Source organism: Myotis brandtii, unplaced genomic scaffold (genome assembly GCF_000412655.1).
Source record: "Myotis brandtii unplaced genomic scaffold, ASM41265v1 scaffold133, whole genome shotgun sequence".
Lineage (NCBI taxonomy): Eukaryota > Metazoa > Chordata > Mammalia > Chiroptera > Vespertilionidae > Myotis > Myotis brandtii.
The window spans coordinates 3,312,196-3,335,251 of record NW_005354718.1 but is presented as its reverse complement, the minus strand read 5'-3'; the positions used below and the strand labels follow the sequence as shown (position 1 = coordinate 3,335,251).

The window sequence follows — 23,056 nt, the reverse complement described above, 5'->3', positions numbered from 1 at the left end:
GGCCGGGGTGGGGGGCCCCCCCCCCCCCCCAGTGCACAAATTTTTGTGCACCGGGCCTCTAGTGTATATATATATATATTCCATGCATAATAGTTACAAGCTTTGTTCAGATGCCAACCTAAGCCATTTGGAGTTATATGTATTGTAAGTAATACAGTTTTAGATTGTGTGAGCTAATTAATATGTTATTAAACTTTCAGCAGCTGTTTAGCATGAGTGGATTCCACTTACATATATATATATATATTCCATGCATAATAGTTACAAGCTTTGTTCAGATGCCAACCTAAGCCATTTGGAGTTATATGTATTGTAAGTAATACAGTTTTAGATTGTGTGAGCTAATTAATATGTTATTAAACTTTCAGCAGCTGTTTAGCATGAGTGGAATTTTCCACTTACTGTGTGAAGGTTAGGTCTTAGCAGCAGTATGAGCCTTTCACTCTGATTTAGTTTGGAGAGCCCTTATAACCTTGAATATATATCATCTTTAACTCATTGTTATTGGGAACCTATGAAATAGTCAACTTTCAACTATATGTGGACTATCTTAATTACTTAATCCCATTTCCAACAAACTTCCTTCAGGTATTCACCTTATTCTGGGCTATTCGCCTGCCACCTGACTATATTATAAAATAAAACAAATGAGGTCAATAAAATCTAGTCATTAGGAGAGAAATTGATTTTATTGGTAGATTAAAGCCTATTATATTCAAAGATCACTAATCAGCTATTTAAAACATTTAAAAAACAAATTTTGATTAAGATTCATGTTCATAATGAATACAGAATCATAAAAAGTAAAAAAAGTAGAAGTCGTCTAACACCTCCCTCCCCCTCTCAAGCCCCAACTCCTATTCTCCTCTTAGAACAGTGATGGTGAACCTTTTGAGCTCGGCGTGTCAGCATTTTGAAAACCCCTAACTTAACTCTGGTGCCGTGTCACATATAGAATTTTTTTTATATTTGCAACCATAGTAAAACAAAGACTTATATATATATATATATATTTTTTATATATATTTTATTGATTTTGTACAGAGAGGAAGGGAGAGAGAGAGAGAGTCAGAAACATCGATGAGAGAGAAACATCGATCAGCCGCCTCCTGCACATCTCCCACTGGGGATGTGCCCGCAACTCAGGTACATGCCCTTGACCGGAATCGAACCCGGGACCCTTCAGTCCGCAGGCCGACGCTCTATCCACTGAGCCAAACCGGTTTTGGCAAGACTTATATTTTTGATATTTATTTTATATACTTAAATGCCATTTAACAAAGAAAAATCAACGAAAAAAATGAGTTTGCGTGTCACCTCTGACACGCATGTCATAGGTTTGCCATCACTGTCTTAGAAGAAAGTCAACAGTTCGGTGTGTATCCTATCCAAACCTCTTTCTGTGTGTATACATAGATTTATATTTAGCTATACACACACATTATGTATTTTTCTGTAACTTGTTTTTCCTTCCTCCCATGGAGAATTTAACTGCCATGGAGAATTTGTCTACCATTTTGTTATTTGGAGCATAATCAAATAATTAAAGAGAAAGCATTAGAAGCCTCTGAGCTGACAATATAAATGTCCGCTTTAACATCCAAACTCTTTTTATTTAGAGGAGAGCACTTTAATACTTATTTACTCATTTTTTAGATACCATGCTAATAAGTTATAATGGTTTTCTGGCCTGTAACAAATTATAAGAGAGAAGGCAAGCAGATAGCAAGAAATAACAGCTGACAAAACTATAAAAAACAAACAGAATCTCAAATCATCTACTTACTTGGAGCATTTACTGTAGGGACAAGCAGTTACCATTAGTTTATGCATAGAGACAAATAGTAATCAATTATTATTTATTTTTCTTTTTATCATCATTTTGTGATTTTTCCCCCCCTCTGAATTTCATGATGTTATGGCTTCTTGTTTCTTTTTATATTTGTACTAGAGGCCCAGTGCACGAAAATTTGTGCACTGGGGCGGGGGGGGGGTCCCCCTCAATCCAGCCTGCCCCCTCTCACAGTCTGGGAGCCCTCAGGAGATGTCCTACTGACAGCCTGGCCTCACTCTGTGGGAGGTGACCTGGCCGATCAGGGGAAGGCAATGCCCCCATCACGCCTCTGCTGCTGCCACTGCCGGCCGCTGCGGCTTCCTGAGCCTTGGCCCTTGCAGCAGCAGCCATGCCATCCGCGGCTTGCCTGAGCCTCAGGCAGCTGCTGCGGCTTTATCTGGAAGGAGGTCTGGAAGACGTCCACTCTAATTAGCATATTAGCCTTTTATTAGTATAGATCACTATAACTTTTGGTTGTGATCTGGTTAAAAATGTAAAGAGCATATTTTTTAGGTTTTGAATGCCAGCTTGATTGAGAATTAAATAACTTATCTTATTTGGTTCATAATTGTGGACATCTGAAGCATTTCCTTATTTTTTTCCTAATATGCTTGTTCAGATGTGTGGCGTGAAAGTAGTTTCTATGGGTAGATGCTATTAAAAAGGCACAAACCTTTATTTATCAACCAGCTGTTGTGGTATAGTTAGAGCAAGCTTAATAAAGAAAAGCTTATGGCTAGAATATCTTAAGGCTTTGCCTTTCACACACGAGAGGAAATTGGGTGGTAACAGGATGAAGCTAATTTTGGCCTTTTGCACACCCTGAGGAGAATTTTTGCCTTCATTAGTCAAGAAGTAAAGCAGTACTTTTTTCCAAGAATTACTTTACATATTTATACAAAGTAATATTTTAACTGGTTATTGATAAAGAACTGAAGTCTCATTATTAAGATTTTATTTAAAATGCTGTTAACTTTTTAAAACATGTGCTTTCCCAGGCACCATCTATGGAAGCATGAGTGCATATTGTGTATAGAATATGCTTGTCTCCAGACACAGATATGTTCTAATTTTTAAGACTTGTGGTTGACCTACTCCGTTCTTTCCATAGATAAATATGGATCCTCTTTTCTCTTTTTGATGTTTCTTGTAAAGCTTATCTCTCTCTTCTTTAAACTAGATTTCATTTATAAGAAAAATGTTAGGGATTACTGGTTTTTGATAAATTGTTTCCATTGTTAATTTTTATGTTGCCTGTACCCTTCTGGGCAGGATCTCTTAAGGTGTTTTTCTATCAAATAACTTTGGAACCATGGTTAATCATTAGTTTTTGCAAGGAAAGCAGAAATGTTTTAAAAATCTGTGTTTAAGTGTCTGTTACATTTCCAACATATGCTTGTGCTTTGGAGATTGCAAAGTGTGTGGGTTTATGAAAATGAATGTTTATTTTTAACAGAGTTAAATACTGCCTACTTTATACTACATTCCTTAATATTTTAAAAAGTCAGTGTGGCCTTCCAATTATGTCTTTTTTTTTTTAAATATGTTTTGTTGATTTTTTACAGAGAAGAAGGGAGAGGGATAGAGAGCTAGAAACATGAGAAACATCGATCAGCTGCCTCCTGCACGCCCCCTACTGGGGATGTGCCCGCAACCAAGGTACATGCCCTTGACCGGAATCGAACCTGGGACCCTTGAGTCCGCAGGCCGATGCTCTATCCACTGAGCCAAACCAGTCAGGGCCCAATTATGTCTTTAAAGAGAGAGGGATTTTGATAGTTTGGACATGAGGAAAATTGTCTGCATTTTAAAATAAGGATAAAATCAGGGATTTTACTTAAGAATACCTTTTAGAATGATATTCTTGGTACTGCAATATACAGGTTAGCATTCTGTAAGCTTTTAGATAGAAAAGTAGACTAGAACACGTTCCATAATTTTAGAGAGTTTAAAACCAAAAAGATTTTCTAACCAGAAAATTCAGTTGATTTAAATTTTTATTATAATATAAACTATGTATGCTATGTTAGTTACAGTCTTCAGAGACTTCTGATGCTGCCATTTGGGTTGATTTATATTTATATATTTTAAATTATTTCTGTGTTGCTGTGAGAAAAGGCTTGTTTTCTGTTACAAGTTAACATTCACTTGGAAAGCTACCTTAATTTTAATTGCATGAGAGAAGAGTATGGCTATCCCTGATAAATTGGAGAAAGTTGAGGATTATTCTTCTCTAAGTATATAAATGAGGTGGAAAACTCGTGAAAACAGTGTATTAAGTTCCTCGAGGATTAGAAGGAATTATAATATTAATATTTAAGGTAATCAGGTAATGATGTTTTCAGGGAACCTGGTTAGAACTTATTAAAATGAATCTTAATGTCAAAAACTATATTTATCCAGAGCATTTAAGATTACACAGCCCAAAAAACTATGAATTTTCCTCATTTTTCTGCGGCATTTTCTATGATTCTTGCAAAGTAAAATAATAGTGTGTTCTTTGTTTTTAAATTTACTGGGCATAGTGGGCATTTTTTGTTTATATTTTGTCACCCTAGACAACTTGTAGTCATCTACTTAGCATGGTGCCTAGAATTTAGTAGTTGCTCAATAAGCTGCTTTTTTTTTTTTTTTAATGAATGTTCAGGTGATTTGTAACTAGTAAATGAAGTACTCAGTTTTGAAGGTCTCTTCTGGTTAATTGATATGAATTCTGCCATGTCTTGATGGATATATGTGAGGGGAAGACAGAGTCGTGTATATATATATAGAGTCTGTTTTATCCAAGACACCATGTCTTCTGTGTTGAGTTGTTTTGTTTTTAATAGATCGGTATAGGAAATGCAAAAGAATCACTAGTGTAACCCCAAGACAAATGCTAAGAGTTGAGTTGTTTCTTAATGACCACATAGACAGCTGAACCATCAAGGGATTTCAGGACGCTAAAAAAGCAGTTAAATTACTCGTCTCCTACAGCTTCTTGAACTGGCCAAGGATGAGCTTTACCACTGAGTGTGAAAGTAAAAGTCTGCTCAATCAATTTCTTAACTAAGAACTTGGTTTTGCTTCTCTAAACTGTAGCATATTCTGAAACTTGAGAAAAACCATTTGCCTAGCACAGCTGTTGACTTCCTACAACTGAAATGCTTTCCATTCCCTTTAAAATAAGCCCTTCTGATGCAGAATGTAGATCACATGTATCACTCAGACCAAAAAAGTTTGCTGAGACTACTCTGGTCATTTGCCCTGGGTCCGGAATCTTCACATTCCAGGCAGAGCTCCAGCTGTTCGATTTAGTTACCCAGTTGGGATTGGCTCTGCTGCCTACTCTTTTCTCCACCCCTTCACTTTCACTGGGAGAAAGTTCTTGAGCCAGATATTAAATGGAAGTGCTGTCACCAGGCTTCCTGAGTGCAGCTGGCACCATGGGTGTGCTCTAGAGCAACTTCTGTTTGCTCTGAGCCCCCTACCCTGCCTCCCCTTTCACCATGTTTCCTCTGGCAAGATTTTAAGTACAGCAATTCAAGAAGATTTCTCCTCCTAAACGACATTATTCTGAAGTGTACTGCCTCTTGATTGCTGGAAAAGAATCTTAAATTCATTAAAAAAGTAAACTATGAACAAACTCATTAAAAGGGATGAAAGGACTATTGAAATTGATTAGCACTAATTTTCCACTGTGCCAAAGTGTGCGGTGTCTTTCAGAGGAAACTATAGCAGACCTGGTGCGTGTGCCATGCCAGTGGGGAGAATTGAATGCCCCTCATCTCCCTCTTTCCCTAGGGACAGCAGTCATGAGTGCCGGGTGTGCGGGGTCACAGAAGTGGGTCTTTCCGCATATGCAAAGCATATTTCTGGCCAGTTGCACAAAGATAACATTGATGCCCAGGAAAGAGAAGATGATGGAAAGGGAGAAGAAGAAGAAGAAGAAGATTATTTTGACAAGGAACTCGTCCAGTTAATAGAGCAAAGAAAAGAACAAAGTCGGTGAGTAATGATTTTGATTTTTTTAAAAAAGCTTATCTGAAACAGGATAGTAGAGAATACCTTTTCCATTTCCATACTTGTCAGCCTATAGCATTCAATCTTATCTTAGTTGTAAAGTTTAGCTCGAAGTTGCTGTCTTACACATAAAAGGGCAGTGGAATCCTTTCTTGAACTACTGTACTATCTACTTAAAAAAAAACACTCAGTGTTTTTCCTAATAAAGCTAGCTATTGCTGCTACATATCTGAAATTTTTACCATGTTGATAACTCTATGTAGGACTATTTTTATTAGTTCCAAAGTTTTGGGTTATTAAAAAATTATTTTTATTTGATACCCAAATTTTCTTGTAGAAAAAGTATTAGTATATAAGCTTCATATGACTATTTTATATAATATTCTTATTGCATCCCTTAGGAAAAACTGTTTTGCCTAATTGAATTAACATGGTGCTTCTACCATATTTGATTTATGTTTTCATGTTTAAGTGCTTTAGTAAATATTTATTGAATAAATTTATCTTTTAAATTTGACAAGATCATTTCAGCAGTGTAAGTTTTCCTGCTTGTACTACATAATTTCATACCTACATCTATATTAATGTATTAGGCTGTTTGTTGTATTTTAAAATTGCTGACTTGTGGTCTAAATATTTTAATTATTGAAGCAGAAATTTTCAGATATGAGTAAAAGAGAGAACCAGTTATGAGATGGGGTAATTTTGCAAGTCCTAGGGCATGATGAGAAACATTTCAAATTCTAAAATAAGATTTTAGAGATCCTTCTTGAGTACTAGTTATATCTGGTCTACCTTTCATTTTTAGTTAGTGGTTTGAATATAAAAAGAAAATAATTTTTACTCTACATGCTAAATGCTTTTTGAACAAGTCCTTGAAGGAGACTTTCTTAGTTTTAAAATGTCAGTGGCAACTTGGTTCTTTAATTGTTCAGTCCTTCAAATGACATTCTCACTACTTTCAGTGTAGTGAAGTAGCTGTACTTTACTCTTGTTTTAAGGTGTTCGTAGAGCCTCTAGGAGACTAACTTCTATTTTGGTTATTACACTCTTGTGCCATTGTTAGCTTATCTGTGTAAATGATTAAACATTAAGTCAGAGGATAAAAGAGCTTCTCAGTAAATTCATGTTAGAGGTAACTTCTAATTATTATAGTTAACTTCTAATCTCGAAGACATTAGAAGCTTTTAGAGCCAATTAAAGTCTGTGCTGAGCCTGGCCTACATGGCTCATCAGTTAGTTGTGTGTTGACCTATGAACCAGGAGGTCACAGTTGGATTCCCGGCACATGCCCGGGTTGCGGGCTCGATCCCCACTTGGGTATGTGCAGGAGGCAGCTGATCAATGATTCTCTCTCATCATTGATGTTACTGTCTCTCCATCTCCCTTCCTTTCTGAAATCAATAAAAATATATTTTTTAAAAATAAAGTCAGTACTGAGTTTAAGATTCATGTCAAGTTCAGAACAGGTGACCCAACTACAGAAACTTTGTTTTGGGATATTCATTCTATCAAGGCCTAGTGGCTGAGAGTGGAGACTCTAGAGTCAGACTGCCAAGGTCCAAATCTCTGTCATACCACTTACTCTCTGTGCTATTCTGGACAAGTTACTTCTCTAATCCTCAGTTTCCTCAGCTAAAAAGTAGGAATAATAAGACTGTTTGTTTCAGAGTTGTGAAAATTAAATGCCTGACAATTAGTAGGTACTCAATAAATTTTATCTAGTATTACTCAGTTTTTTGAGCACCTTCCATATGCTAAGCACTATGCTAGGCATACCATAGGAAGTTTGTAGAGGATATAATTTTATACATATTCCTGTGATGTTTCCTTAAATTTAATTCCATTTCTGTGGGCTCCTTGTCTAACATGAATAGTTCATACAGCTGTAGCTTCTTTATAAAAACCTCTAGGACATGGAATGCCTTATAGCACTTATTGTGGGTGCTGCTTATTTGTTTTGTGCTATTTTACTCTGTGACCTTATTTTGTCAGCTAGGTTGTAAGCCCTTTAGGAATAGGAACAGTGCATAAAAGTTTTCATTCTCCACTAACAGTCATTGAATGTGTGCATGGTAAAGTGTTTATTTTTTTATTTTTTTAAATATATTTTATTGATTTTTTTACAGAGAGGAAGGGAGAGGAATAGAGAGTTAGAAACATCGATGAGAGAGAAACATCGATCAGCTGCCCCCTGCACCCTCCCCACCGGGGTTATGTCCTCAACCAAGGTACATGCCCTTGACCGGAATCGAACCTGGGACCCTTGAGTCCTCAGGCCGATGCTCTATCCACTGAGCCAAACCGGTTAGGGCATAAAGTGTTTATTAATGAACATGGTTATGCATAGTAAAATCTTGCCATTTAAAATAGGTTAAGAAACTGGGTTTTTTCCAGAAAGAACCAACAACTGGAGAAATCATAATATTAAGACCAGCTGAACTTAAATTGTATTATGATAACTAACCATAGCTGCAAAATATAATTGTTTTTATTTTCAAAATGCTGGCCCTGGCCAGCAACTACTATTAAAAATAAAAATGGACTCTATTATAAAATAGTCTAAGTAACAGGGGAGGGAGGTTGAGGGGAAGTTTGGTGGGTTATGCCTTTAAAGGAAGTAAAAGAATTCCTTTAAATCAGTAATGAAAAACTTTTTCTTTCAGACAAGATGAACCTTCCAGTGGCAGCCAAGAAGTAAAATCTGATGACAGGCAGCTCCAGCGGAGACGAGAAGACAGAATTCCTTACCAAGACAGAGAAAGCTACAGCCAGCCAGCATGGCACCATCGGGGACCTCCTCAGCGGGATTGGAAGTGGGAGAAAGATGGCTTTAGTAATACGAGGAAAAACAACTTTACACATTCTTTGAGGAATGGTGCTGGACCAAGAGGGTGGCATAAGGGTGTTGCAGGAGGCTCCTCAACTTGGTTTCATAACCATAGTAATTCTGGAGGTGGTTGGCATTCAAATAATGGAACAGTAGATTGGAATCACAATGGTACAGGAAGGAATTCCAGCTGGCATTCTGAAGGAACAGGTGGCTTTTCCAGTTGGCATGTGAACAGCAGTAACGGAAACTGGAAATCCAATGTACGCAATACAAATAGTTGGAATTACAGTAGTCCTGGAGACAAATTTCAACCAGGCAGAAACAGAAATTCTAACTGTCAAATGGAAGACATGGCTAAGCCATGGAACAAGAAATCCAAGTCAAACAAATACAATCAAGAGAGATATAAATGGCAGCGGCAAGAAAATGACAAAGTTAGTACAGTTGCCACATACAGAGGTCCTTCTAAAGGATATACAAGTGATAAATTTTCTTCACAAATCTTATTTGACTTCAATTTTGAGCAGCCAGAAAGCCAAACCGCTAAGCAGACAGAGACCATAGCTTCCAAAATTGGTGGGAAGAACGGCAGTGTCGCAAGGGAAAAGCACCATCGCTGGACTCCTTACCCGTCCCAGAAGGCTCTGGATTTACAATCAGGAATGAAGGACCTTACTGGGAACAAGTCAGAAGTGATAGATAAGCCTTTGTTTGATTTTACTTTAATCCAAGGAACACAGGCATCCCAAATTGATGAAACAAATAATTCCCCAACATTGAAAACACAAAAAGAAACACATACTGGATCTCTTAATCACAAAGCCACTTCTGAGCAAGCGTATAACTTAAATAAGATGCCATCATTAAAATCCCCGCTTCTTCCAATTCCAGTCACTAAATCAGTCCCTCAAAAGCAAGATTCAAAGAATCCCTCAAAAAACACCAAAGCGAATTCTTTTTTTCCTGGAAAACATTCAAATTCCTTAAACAAACACAAGGGGGAAGACAATCGTGGCTCTTCTTACAGGTCCAAATTGCAAAGTTCATGTCCTCGTGTTTTAAAAGGGAATAAAAGTAGATTTGGCACTCAGAGGGAATCTGATGAAAATTTAAGTGATACACTACAAAAAGCCAAAGAGGTGCTACAGATTCATGAGTCATTGCAAGATCCACTTCTTAGCACTTCTAAAAGGACCAGGAACTATGAAAAAGCAAGTAGGAATGTAGAAGAGTCTGAAAAAGGATCTTTGAAGATTGAGTTTCAAGTACACTCATTAGAAGATGAGAGTGATGGAGAAATATCTGACGTGGAAAAGCATAGAACAAAAATTGGAACCCTGGATTCTGCAACTACAGAAGTCTTATCCTGCAGCACCCAAAATGCTGACGAGAAAGAGGGAGAGCACCAAAACCTGAAAACACCTAGAAAACTATCCACTTCCCCATGTGAGTCAGTAGTTCACCAGAAAGAATCTGAGTTACAAGTGACATCTGTAGCCAGCCCACACTCTGGCTTACTACTAGACTTAAAAGCCTCTCTAGAAGATGGACAGGTTGATGAGTCTGTTAAGTCTCATGTATCTTATGAAACAGAGGGCTTTGAGAGCACTAGCTTGGATGCAGAGCTTCAAAAGAGTGATATAACTCAGCCCTCAGGCCTTCTCCTGCCTGAACTAAGTAAGCTTGGCTTTCCTGCGTCACTCCAAAGAGATCTCACCCGGCACATTAGTTTGAAGAGCAAAACTGGAGCACACCTTCCTGAGCCAAACCTCAATAGTGCTCGCCGCATTCGCAACATTAGTGGCCATCGAAAGAGTGACACAGAGAAGGAATCTGGGCTCAAGCCAACTCTTCGGCAGATTCTAAATGCATCTCGGAGAAATGTCAACTGGGAACAGGTCATTCATCAAGTAACCAAGAAAAAGCAAGAGCTAGGCAAAGGCTTACCCAGGTATGTGCTGCTTTTCAGTGTCCGTTTCTCTTCAAGTTTACCCTTTGACCCAGGTCAGGAGAAGAATTCTTGTTACATTTAATTAAATGTTTGCAAAAAATATGTGTGCCCTGGCCTGGTAGCTCAGTTGATTAGAGCGTCGTTCTGATACACCAAAGTTGTGGGTTCAATCTCTGGTCAGGGCACATACAAGAATCAACCAATGAAGGCATAAATAAGTGGAACAACAAATCAATGTCTCTCTCTCTCTCTCTCTCTCTCTCTCTCTCTCTCTCTCTCTCTCTCTCTCTCTCTCTCTCTCTCTCTCTCTCTCTCTCTCTCTCTCTCTCTCTCTCTCTCTCTCTCTCTCTCTCTCTCTCTCTCTCTCTCTCTCTCTCTCTCTCTCTCTCTCTCTCTCTCTCTCTCTCTCTCTCTCTCTCTCTCTCTCTCTCTCTCTCTCTCTCTCTCTCTCTCTCTCTCTCTCTCTCTCTCTCTCTCTCTCTCTCTTTCTCTTTCTCTCTCTCCCCCTCCCTCTCCCTTTCTCCCTCCCTCCCTTCCTCTAATAATCAATTTTTTTAAATGTGTTGTAAATGTTGGGTTTAATTATCAGAGAGTGACTGCTACTCTATAAGAAATGGAATAAAGTGTTTCCTAGCAGGAAATTCAGGTTAAAAAGAAGCACGCTACTTCTGAGAAATGATTTGGGGACATAGTAAAAAAAAATAAATAAATCAGAAATCCTGCACTTTGGTTTTAGGGGCCAGAAAGTAACAGCATTAAAAAGTATATAAATCTGATTCTTATCTATAGATCTTCATTGAGTGATGCAACTTTAAGTATTACGGTTCTCATTCTCTTTTACTTAGAATCTTTACCCTCTTGTATTTACTCTGGGCATTATAAGTGTGATCACAAAGTATTCTCTCTTAAGTACTTGCGTAATAATTTGGCTAATCATCTGATGTTGAGGTACGAAACTTTCCAAATGGTAAAGCAGCATTCAACACAGATTTGCTACTTGAACATCACCCTGCTGATTACAGTTATATAGCTCTCCCAGTTTAAATTTCTATCCTTATTGAAGTAATGTATTTATTATACCCCCTTTTCCTTTCCCATAACTTGTGAGTATTGAGATTACAAATATAAAGCTCTGCCCTGGCCGGTGTGGCTTAGTTGGTTGAGCATCATCCTGTGCACAGTTCAATTTCCTGTCAGGGCATATACCCAGTCGGGGTGTATACAGGAGGCAACTGATTGATATTTCTCACATTGATGTTTCTCTCACTCCTTCCTTCTCCTCCTCTCTCTAAAAAATCAGTAAGACATTCAACAACAAAAAACAAATATAAAGTTCTTAGTATAATGTCTGACATTTGTGAATGCTTAATAGACATTTCTGTTTGTTTTGGTTTGTTATTAAAAGTACGTACGTGTTGGTTTCAAGCTCCATATGAAATAAAAACCTCAATTTTTACTTTCTCATATTCTCATCGCTGTATGCTAATCTCTAATTTAGTAACAATTGCTAATTTAGACATACTTCTCTCTGTGTCTTGCTTTACAATACTTATAATACAAAACTCATACTGTGGTTATTTACGTAAAGCTCTCAGACTCGCGGGCCGAACCATCTTATTTATGTTTGTCATTTCAGTGCATAGCAGAGGCTGAAACGTGAAGTGGTGCTCACTTCTCTCAACCACGTTGGATTTATGATCTTTTTCTTTCTTTCTTAAGGTTTGGCATAGAAATGGTGCCTCTAGTTCAAAATGAACAAGAGGTCTTGGATTTGGATGAGGAGCCTGATCTGTCCAATCTAGAAGGATTCCAGTGGGAAGATGTGTCCATTTCTTCATCTCCTGGATTGGCAAGGAAACGAAGCCTTTCTGAGAGCAGTGTGATCATGGACAGGGCTCCTGTGTATAGCTTCTTCAGTGAGGAAAGTGCAGGCAAAGAAAATGAGCCCCAGCAGATTTTTTCACCTAGTAACTCATTGAGGGCTGCACAGAGTCCAAAAACAACCGTGGGCCTTAAGCAGGAAGTGACACCTCTGGCCGCCTCCCTCAGAACAGGTGAAAGGGCTGAAAATGTTGCTCCTCGAAGGCGGCACAGTGCACAGTTACCTTCTGACTGTGCAAAATCTTTGATGCATTTGACAAAAGACCTGAACAGCCAGGAGAGTTCTGGACCACCTTCAGAGAATCTGAATGCCAAGGAGAGTAATGGAGAAGGGAACTCGTTATGGTCATGTGTATCCTCAGCTCTTGCAGGCTCTAATTTGGCAGATGCAGGCACAGATAGTAGCTGTACCTCTGGTGCTGAACAAAATGACGGTCAGAACATTAGAAAGAAACGAAGAGCCACTGGAGTGAGTATGATTTTCTGTGCCTTTTGTAGAACATTTTATGTGGTGACTTGGATATTGTAAGAAAGATTTAACGGTTTAATTTTTCTTGGGTGTCTAGGGTTGTGGTTCTCCCTACTCCGGCCTAGAAGACTTGTGAGGTTCTTACTCTTACTTTCAGATTATTCTACTGGTTTCTTTCACTGAGTAATTCTACTAACTGTGATGTAATGGAATATGATTGTACAGTACTAGGAAAATATGAAGTCATCTCTAAAATTAGTCATCAAGCCAATCATTTTTCTATCACCTGACAAGGAATAAGCCACATCTTCAGCTGTAACTTTATCTGTTTCCATGATGCATTCTGTACAGCTCCTGAAGAAAGGCACTCTAGTGTTGCCTTCGGAGGGCATGCAGGCTTGTTGGATCTAGGAGTTTTAGGCTTAACACCAAGTTTTATACTAATAGAGTGCATCTATATGAGCATAGTCTTAGAAATATTTGTAGTTTCTGTTACTCTATCTTTCGTACTTCATTCCTCCAGCATGGCCTTTCAGAATCCGTTCCTGCACTGACACCACTTCTGTTCTGGCATCTCTGTTGCTAATATTGCTTAACCCTTTCAGAAACCCTTTCTGAAAAGAAAGAATTGTGACGGTAATACAGTCTGGAATCTAGCACTGTGAGAAAATGGGCTATTTCCTTTAATACTGAGGCAATATAATATAACAGAGCGAATAAGGGCTTGGGCTGTAGGCCTGGATTCAAATTCTAGCTCTGCCCCCCTTTGAGCTAGATACTGTAGTTGGGTGAGAGATTGTTCTATGACAAAGCCAATATCTTAGGGCTTGTCTCAATAGACTGTTTAGCTTTTCATTGTGAATATTTTATTGCTGAAATTTAAAGTAGAAACTACCACGATGAAATCAGATAGATGTATCACTGGTTTTGTCCATGCTTCTAGGTCTTGCTTTACCAAGGTATGAAATGCTTTGCCTCTGCCCTGTGGGCTTCACTACCTCTAAAATGCTAAAAAGGTACTTGACCTTAGATTTAAAAAAAAGATCATATGTATATGTTTATTCAGCTAATATTGTAGTTCATATCATGTACAGGATACTTCTATTACTATCCTGTTAGTGATGGTAAAAATAATAAAGAATATTGTATAACTATCTCAGAACTAATTCTTTTTTTCCCCTTCTGGATAATGACCATTATATATTTAATATTATTCAATTTTCTGTATTTCCTCAGGATGGATCTTCTCCTGAACTCCCAAGTCTTGAGAGAAAAAATAAAAGAAGGAAAATTAAAGGAAAGAAAGGTATAGTGCAGAATATTCTGGCAGAAGGAAATTGTTCTTTTAGCAATTCAACCTTTTTACAACTTCACATAATATAGTTTGTGGTTTTCAAACACTGATCGCCCATTTATTATTTTTTTTACATTTTTGTTGTCTTGCTTAGTGCATGGAAAAGTTTGATTTTCTACTATATACATAACATACAGTTGCATCTGTAGGAGAAATACATGATGCCACATATACCTGTAAGCTAAAGTTGATATATATCTTGGACAAATTGAGTTCAATATAAAAACAGAAAGTCTCATTGGGCCTTTTCAACGGGATGAAGAGGAACAGGCCTTCAGTAAATTTTTGTCCATTTTGGTCATTTATCCATTTCTTTCAGTCTCATTTTTTATGAATCTTGGTTGCTTTTCTTGTGTGAATTGAGGAGAGAAGTTTTTAACGTGGCCCACTGACTGATAGGCTTCTTCAACGCTTGCTTTACACTGACTCTAACCCTGATCCAGTATGAGAGCTAGTGCGGGAAGTGATTGAAAGAACCTTGGGTGATTGGAAGTGATGTGTAAGGTAGGAGTCAAGGATGACCCCAGTTTCTAGTTGGGGCAACTGTGTGGATGGTGACATCATTTGTAGAGCTAGAAAACTCCATGAGGAGCAGGTTAAGAATAGAGGAAGATGATGAGTTCCCTTTTGGATCCCTTGAGTTAAAGGACCTTAGAGCCTGGCTGGTGTAGCTCAGTGGCTGAGTGTCGTCTCATGACCCAGGAGATCACAGTTTGACTCTCGGTCAGGGCACCTGCCCAGGTTGCCGGCTCAATTCCAGTAGGGGGCGTGCAGGAAACAGCCCATCAATGATTCTCTCATCATTGATGTTTCCATCTCTCCTTCTCCCTCTTTCTGAAATCAATAAAAACATATTTTATTTATTTATTTTTAAAAAGGACCTTACAGACACCTAGGGAGAGATATCAAGTTGGTAGTTAGGTATGTGGGTCTGGTGTTCAGGAAAGAGGTCCTGGCATATTGAATGGGGAAGAGACAAAGATGACAAATATATACATATAGTAGAACATTTTATTTAAAGTAACTAAAAAGTTTGATTTTCTACTGCAGTAATGGAAAAGTTTGCTATAGCTCCTTCAGGCAGATTTCTCTAATAAACATAACTATGTTAATTAACAGACTAGAAAAATGTGGATTGGGAGGAGAGTGCAAGCAGAACAGATCTGGGGTCCAATCTAAGCAAAGCCCTGGGTGAAGAGGGTGGTAGATAAAGGAAGAAAGGGAAGTGGAAACTGCAGCAGTGGATTTGCTTGGGACAAAGATTTCACTGGAAGGGTAGTGGTGGAAAATGGTTATTAGGTAAGATGGTACCACGCGGTGGTACTCCTGAACCTTTCAGGCACCTTCATCTTACCAATTCTCACTTTTGGTTTCCAGCTCTGACAGCAACTGAATTGACTATATGATTTGTGAGATTAAATGAGTCTCTGGTACCTATTGGGAGAAATAAAGGCTTATCCTAGATACTGATGTAGTTTCATGTTCTGAGGAGCTGTTTTATTAAATAAATATTGAAGAGGAGTCTCCAGTATTAAACAAGCCTATGGTTTCTTCTGGCAGAACGTTCGCAGGTCGACCAGCTGCTGAGTATTTCTTTAAGGGAGGAAGAACTGAGCAAGTCGTTGCAGTGCATGGATAACAACCTTCTGCAAGCCCGGGCAGCACTTCAGACAGCTTATGTTGAAGTTCAGAGGCTTCTTATGCTCAAGCAGCAGGTAACAGCAGGTGGAACATTTAATGAAAATGGATAATCTCTGAAATTGGATTTGAAAATTCATGACAAAATACTTTATTTTTAGATAACTATGGAGATGAGTGCACTGAGGACCCATAGAATACAAATTCTACAGGGATTGCAAGGTATTCGGATTGGGCCCTCTGTAACTTGTTTTTGTTGTTGTTTTTTTTTCCTCTATAGAGGGGAATTGAAATAGTCATTAAAAAATCATACGGTTTCTCTCATGTCTCTTTGGTTTCATTCTCCTATGGAAAGGCCTGTAAGACTGTACATCCATCCTCAAAATGCTTAGCAATCGAGACAGTATATTACAGAAGGAGCCTTGGGTTAGGAATCAAAACACCTGTGTTCAAATCTTGGCTCTTCTATTAGTATCTATATGACCTTGGATAAGTCACTTAAAATCTGAAAAATTAGATTATTAATGCCTATTCTGTCTATATCCTTGATGGTTTTGTAGATAGATGAAAATCTATTTGGAAGAATTAGGAGAGTCTTTAAATTCTTGTATAATGTTTAAAAATACATATTGGCTAAGAAACAAGTGACTTTTCAGATAACATTTTTGCTTTTGTATGTATGTATTCCATTTCAGAAACATATGAACCTTCTGAACGCCCATACCAGGTTCCCTGTAGCCTTACTCGAGAACAGAGGAGCAGTAGATCTCAAACATCTGCTGATACCACGCTGCTGCCTGCTCCCTTCTTCCCAGTTTTTCTGGAGCCTCCATCATCCACAGGAGTCCCTGGCCAAGTACCCACATCTCCTACTTTCCAAGCCCATGGCAGTGTTCCTGCTCCAGACTCATCGATTCAGATTAAACAAGAACCGATGTCTTCTGAACAAGAAGGTAATGTGAATGCTGTGTCACAAGGCTCTCCTTGCAGTGTGTCCAAGGAATTACTGCAAGGTGATAGTATGTAAATTTTTCTCTGATTTAAGGGCAACCCTGTAATGGGCAATTTTATATCAGTGATGTAAAGTTATACTTGTTCATTAAACTGAAGTTAATACAATTAATTTTTCTTAAGGTTTTCTTCATTCAGGAGAATTATTTAAATATCAATAACTTTTCCTTAATTTTCTCTAATATAGAATTACTTATTTGATTTTGTATTAGCACCTAAAAGGTTCCATTTATTAGGATGGGTGCAGAATTATTTAGTTCTGGGGTGATAAATAAGGTTGATGTTGTTCAGTCAGATAAGATATTTTCTCTGAATTTCTTAGCACTTGATTGTCTTTATCACCTAAAGTACAAGCCAGGGTTAATATAAACCTGGGAAACCTGGTAGCCATGATGAAAGGTAGAGGGGGCTCCGGGGTTTAGAATCATCTAATAGGAACTTGAATGGTTTTGAGAAATAGCCAAGGTTTTTAGTTTTAGTATTTACATAAAATAACACTCACTTGGTTACCATTTGAAAATAACTTCTGAGCAACTTAAAATATTACTTGAAGTTTGTGTAACAACAATGGTGCTGTATTAATAGTTAAGTAAAAAGTAAACAAACTGGCATTGTGTGATTTCTTAAGCCAAAATAAAAATTCTGAAGAATTATTCTATTTCTCTACCTGTTGCAACACTAATTTAGATATCTGTATCAAATGTATATTGTCTTTCATATTGAATTTTGTTACTTTTTATGGGTGATATTTAGTGTTTTCTTTAAAAAACTAGTAATAAGAAATATAGTGACCTTTTAAACTAATTTTTAAAAAGCAACTTTAAGTAGATTTTTTTTTCTGATTGTAAAACTAATTTATGTTGTCCTGGCTGGTGTGCTTGGTTGAACGTCATCCCATGCACCAAGAGGTTGCCGATTCGATTCCTGCTCAGGACACATGTCCAGGTTGCGAGCTTGATCCCCAGTGGAGGTGGCAATTGATGCTTCTCTCTCTTATTGGTGTTTTCTCTCTCTTCATCTCCTTTCCTCTCTCTCTCTAAAATCAATTTAAAAATTTAAGAATAAAAAACCCTCTAATTTATGTACATTGTAAATAATTGGGAAACTAGAAATCAAAATATGTTATACATATAGGGTATCCCCCAAAAATGTATACACTCACCTAATTTTCACTCCTTTTCAGGTTTTACTGATTTGAAGTCAGACTAAGCTTTGAACAAAGAAAATTTATCCTAAAGTGCCACTAGACTTTTTTTTTTAATGGGGATACATAAAAGATAAAGCCAGCAACAGTCAATGGATTGAGGACGCACAAATACTGAATGAAATGATTCTTGATGTTTGCGATTCCATTGCTTTGCGTTATCAGCAATGCCTGGACCAGAATGGTCACCAGTTTGAAAACAGGCATTAACAAAAAAATTATTCATTTCTGTAGATTCTTTTAAATTTTGAAAATGAACTGTGTATTAATAAACACTGACTTTATAATCATTCTAAGTGTGTATACTTTTTTTTGGGACAACCTGTATTCAGTCTTTTTTATGATATCAGAGTAGGGAAGAGTTTTTTAAAAATACGTTTTTTATTGATTTTAGAGAGAGAGGAAGGGAGAGGGAGAGAGGAGAGAAACATCAGTGTGAGAGAGAAACATGGATCGGTTTCCTCCCACATACACACCCCAACCAGGGACCAAACCTGCAATGCGGGTATGTGCCCTGACCAGGAATTGAACCGGCTACCTTTTGGTGCATGGGATAATTAATGCTCAACCAACTGAGCCACATTGGCTAGGGCTTTCAGTCTTTTTTTAAATCTTACATGTTTGTGTTTGCATGTAGACTTATACAAAGGACAAATTGTAGTCCGTTATAACTTGGCTTTTTTCCATTTAATATGTCATGATCATTTCCCCGTGTCATAAAAATAATTCATCTAAAATATTTTATTTTACTAGTTGCATAATATTTGAGAAATTGCATAATAATCTGGATGTGCAATTTATATAATCTCCTTTGAATGTTTAGTTTTTTCCCCCCTTGTTTTTAGGATTCTGTGTAACATGTTATATATGTCTTTGAGTATGTAATTATTTTATCAGTTTAAATTTAAAGACATGAAATAACTAAGTCAAAGAAAATAGACATTTTTAAGTCAACTGACTTTTTAATTACTAGTATGTAGCTAAACTGGATGATGTACAGGTAAAATGCATAGTGAAAATTAAGAAGAAATGCACTTTGGTTAAATAGATACTTTAGTGTCTACTAAGAATAGAACATGATGTTCAGTATGTGGATATTTCAAATAAGAAACAAGGAAAAAAGATTGATAGAAACAATTCCTGCCCATAAGGAGCTTTTGCAGGGTATAAAACATGCATGTTATTTGTGAGATTGAGCAAGGCAAAGTGTGCTAAGTTCTGTAATAGACATTTATGTCGGTTATGGGAAATTGAGGGGTGAGAGAACAGCTTTAAAAGCCATGGTTTAATATGTCATTGAAATGTCATTAATTGTTAGAGATTCAACCAGTAACAAATAATTTCAGTTTATGACTGTAAATAGCAGACACAAAAAGGTGCCATCATTTTTTTCTTCTCTCCTCAGGAGAGGTCAGTGACCGCCGTTCAGTCGATGCATCCCTCACTGCACCGTTGTCCTTGTCAGAGCTAACAGAAAATTCCCATGAGCCCAGCCAAGAACTGAGGCTTTCTGTGGAGCAAGGAAGTACCAGAAATGGGGAAAATGTTCTCTCGTCCCAATCAGCTGGTCTTCCTAGCATAAATAAAGAAGGTGAAGAGCCAACCAAAGGCAACAGCGGGTCTGAAGCCTGTACCAGTTCTTTTCCAAGATTGTTCTTTGCTTCAGAAACCTCTTTAGAGAAGGAGTCCCTCTCTCTCGCTGACCAGCCTGAACAAGCAGAGTCTACTCTGACATCAGCTGAAACGCGGGGGAACAAGAAAAAGAAGAAACTTCGGAAGAAGAAGACTCTGCGAGCCGCCCATGTTCCTGAGAACAGTGACACCGAGCAGGATGCATTTACTGCTAAGCCTGTGAGGAAAGTAAAAACTGGAAAGTCAGCGAAAGGAGGGAAAGTAACAACCTCCACCTGGGAAGACAGCAGAACTGGACTTGAACAAGAGAGTGTCAGGGATGAGCCAGATAGCGACTCCTCTCTGGAAGTCCTGGAACTTCCTAACCCTCAGTTAGAAGTAGTGGCCATTGATTCCTCGGAATCTGGAGAGGAGAAGCCAGACAGCCCATCGAAGAAGGATATTTGGAACTGCACAGAGCAACACTCATTAGAAACTTCTCGTTCTGGTTGTGATGAAGTTAGCTCTACCAGTGAGATTGGCACTCGCTATAAAGATGGTATCCCTGTAAGGTAGGGATGTTGTATTGGTCCAATCAGAACAGTTTCACCATTCTTTTATTTTTTTAATTCTCACTCGAGGATATTTTTCCGTTGATTTTTAGAGAGAGAGGGAAAGAAAGAGAAATATCAATGTGAGAGAAACACATCGATTGGTTGCCTCCTGCACGCACCCCGACCAGGGCCTGGGCCGGGGAGGAGGCTGCAACTGAGGTACCTGCCTTTGCCCGGAATCGATCCTGGGACCCTTTGGTCTGCTGGCCTACACTCTATCCACTGAGCCAAACCGGCTAGGGCCATTCTTCTTTTCTTTAAAAAAAAAAGAAATAGAACTTTTTGTTATGACTCAGAATTTTTAAAAGAATCAAATTTATAGAGAATCTGTAGGCATTGCAGATGTGGAAGACTCAAAAACTTGGCAGTGGAGATTTGCTGCTTTCTCATTTGTGTTATAAATATTTACTGTACTTATATTTCCTTCCATATAGAAATTTCAGATGGAAAATGATCTCATCATTGCTACTTTTCCCATTGATTAGAACAATACTTTGAGTCAGGAAAATTTAGGTTTTACTACCTGTCCTATTCACACAGATGCTAAGAAGACTTTTGCTATTGTTTTGTAGTGTGGCAGAAACTCAGACCGTGATCTCCTCCATAAAAGGATCAAAGAACTCTTCAGGTATTTGGTTGTTCTGTTTTATTTAAATTACCACAGAGAAAAGCCTTGTAAATGTTAGAGCCAGGGTTTAAATCTACTTAAATATACTTATAGAATAGCGGGTAGGAGTTAGCACCAAGATGATTGCTTTGACCAGCAGTTACAGTATTTCTAAATCCTCAAATCCTTCTTTTCAGTTTCTTACGCCCATCTCTCTTACCTGGCTCTCTTATCTATTCAGTTACTTAGTATTAAGGTTTCATTGGCTCCAGGGGATTTTGCTTTGAGACAGAACTGCTTAAAGAATAATGCCTTGCTCAGTGAAACAACTGTATGTGAAGATATTTGGTGCCTTCCCGTTATCACTCAAAAACTCATACAAGTATCATTTTCTTAAGTGAAAGGCCTTCCCTGCTTTCTCTTACTATGAAATCTTCATAATGAAGATCTTAATGAAAACTGTGGTATTTTGCAACGGGTACTAGACTCTAAGGAGAACTCAGGGGCCACCATGTTATGTAATGGTTTTAATGTTTGAGTATCTTTTCAGACACAGTGGACATGTTTCTGAAACATATTCTTGTTTTCTAGAAATATCTTCAGAGCCAGGAGATGATGATGAGCCCACAGAAGGGAGTTTTGAGGGGCACCAAGCTGCAGTGAATGCAATTCAGATATTTGGGAATTTGCTGTATACCTGTTCAGCAGATAAAACTGTGCGAGCTTATAATCTGGTGGTAAGTTGATACAGCAATTGGAATGCTTTTGGTAGTTGCAGGTTTTAGAAACTCCAACTCAGCAATAGGGGAATTTATTTGCTGTCTAGATATGGGTGGGATTTAGACTAACTTTAGATAAAGTTGGTCCAGCTGCTCCACAGGGTCCCTGGGAACTTGATTTTATTCTGTCTCTCCACTCTACCTTCTTCGTATCACCTCTTCCTAGGGTGTTCTCCTCCTGCTCACAAATAGATCCAGCAGCTGCTGGGGTTTCTTTTTCCTCCCACCACCAAACAAGGGTCTCGTGCATTATTCCCTGAATAAGCACTTGGCACTTGGCAAAGGAAGGTGGGATTACAACAGTAGACGTGGGCTAGTCAGTCCCTGGAGCTTGTGATGAGGTCAGTTGCATGACTGCTATATAATAGGGGAGTAAAAAGAATACTGGGGAAGTATTAGAGGAGGCATTTTCCCTGATAGTTGATTAGTTGTGCAAGTTATTAAAGAGAGCAACAGTCTTCCACTACACACACACAGTATAATCTCATGCCCATTTCTCTGAATTTTCATAGAATGAATTTTTGAGTGTTGAATTTGGTATATGTTAAACTAAATCTGTTTATCAATAATGATAGCCAAGAAATTTTAGGAACACTGTGTTGTCCGAACAAACTCTGTGAAAGTATTTAAAATTGTTGAAGTCCTAAAAAATCAAAAGGTTAGATGATGGACCAAGAAAATGTGTTTGCTGTAGGCAATAAGTATATAGGTTTCTTTAGCCTAATAACCTGAGGGGCTAAAGGAATGACTGAAGGAAAGAAGCAATGGTACCAGGAAGTATGAGTGTAAGGTTTGGGGGATTGGCTCTAACTCTGAATTGCAAAATAAGTATATGTAAAGGGTGTCCCAAAATTCACGCAAGAAGTAATTTTGATAGAAAACACAGGTTTATGATTAAAAATTGTAAATTTTTTATTGATTCATAAAGTATACAGTATAGGGTTATGTATGGAATAGCATATCGGGTAAATGGCCTCCACGGCTTTGCTGGCACATACGCACTCTTTTGTTGAAATTTTCCATGACCGTTTTGCATAAATGTGGCTGAATTTTGATGAGGCTCATTTTCATCTTGATGGCTTGGTTAATCGTCAAAATTGTCGCATTTGGGGTTCAGAAAATCCACGAGTGATTGTTCAGAAACAAATGCATCCACAACGTGTCACTGTTTGGTGTGGATTTTGGGCTGGAGGTATCAACGGACCATTCTTCTTCGAAAATGCGGCTGCTCAGGCAATAACAAAAGAGTGCGTATGTGCCAGCAAAGC

General features: G+C 38.1%; 1 protein-coding gene across 4 annotated transcripts in view; it reads left to right on the top strand.

Annotated features, from left to right (window-relative positions):
* Positions 1 to 23,056, top strand: part of ZNF106 (zinc finger protein 106) — a 49,088-nt gene that overhangs the window by 10,745 nt on the left and 15,287 nt on the right. For 2 of the 4 annotated variants that reach the window (XM_014534837.1, XM_014534838.1), the window contains 10 exons: positions 5,618 to 5,821; positions 8,503 to 10,620; positions 12,340 to 12,970; positions 14,207 to 14,276; positions 15,885 to 16,039; positions 16,124 to 16,184; positions 16,658 to 16,915; positions 19,583 to 20,360; positions 20,975 to 21,030; positions 21,601 to 21,746. In XM_014534837.1, coding sequence (XP_014390323.1) covers positions 5,618 to 5,821; positions 8,503 to 10,620; positions 12,340 to 12,970; positions 14,207 to 14,276; positions 15,885 to 16,039; positions 16,124 to 16,184; positions 16,658 to 16,915; positions 19,583 to 20,360; positions 20,975 to 21,030; positions 21,601 to 21,746 — 4,477 coding nt within the window. The remainder of the gene's footprint in view (positions 1 to 5,617; positions 5,822 to 8,502; positions 10,621 to 12,339; positions 12,971 to 14,206; positions 14,277 to 15,884; positions 16,040 to 16,123; positions 16,185 to 16,657; positions 16,916 to 19,582; positions 20,361 to 20,974; positions 21,031 to 21,600; positions 21,747 to 23,056) is intronic. The other 2 variants (XM_014534839.1, XM_014534840.1) reach the window with 1 other exon arrangement.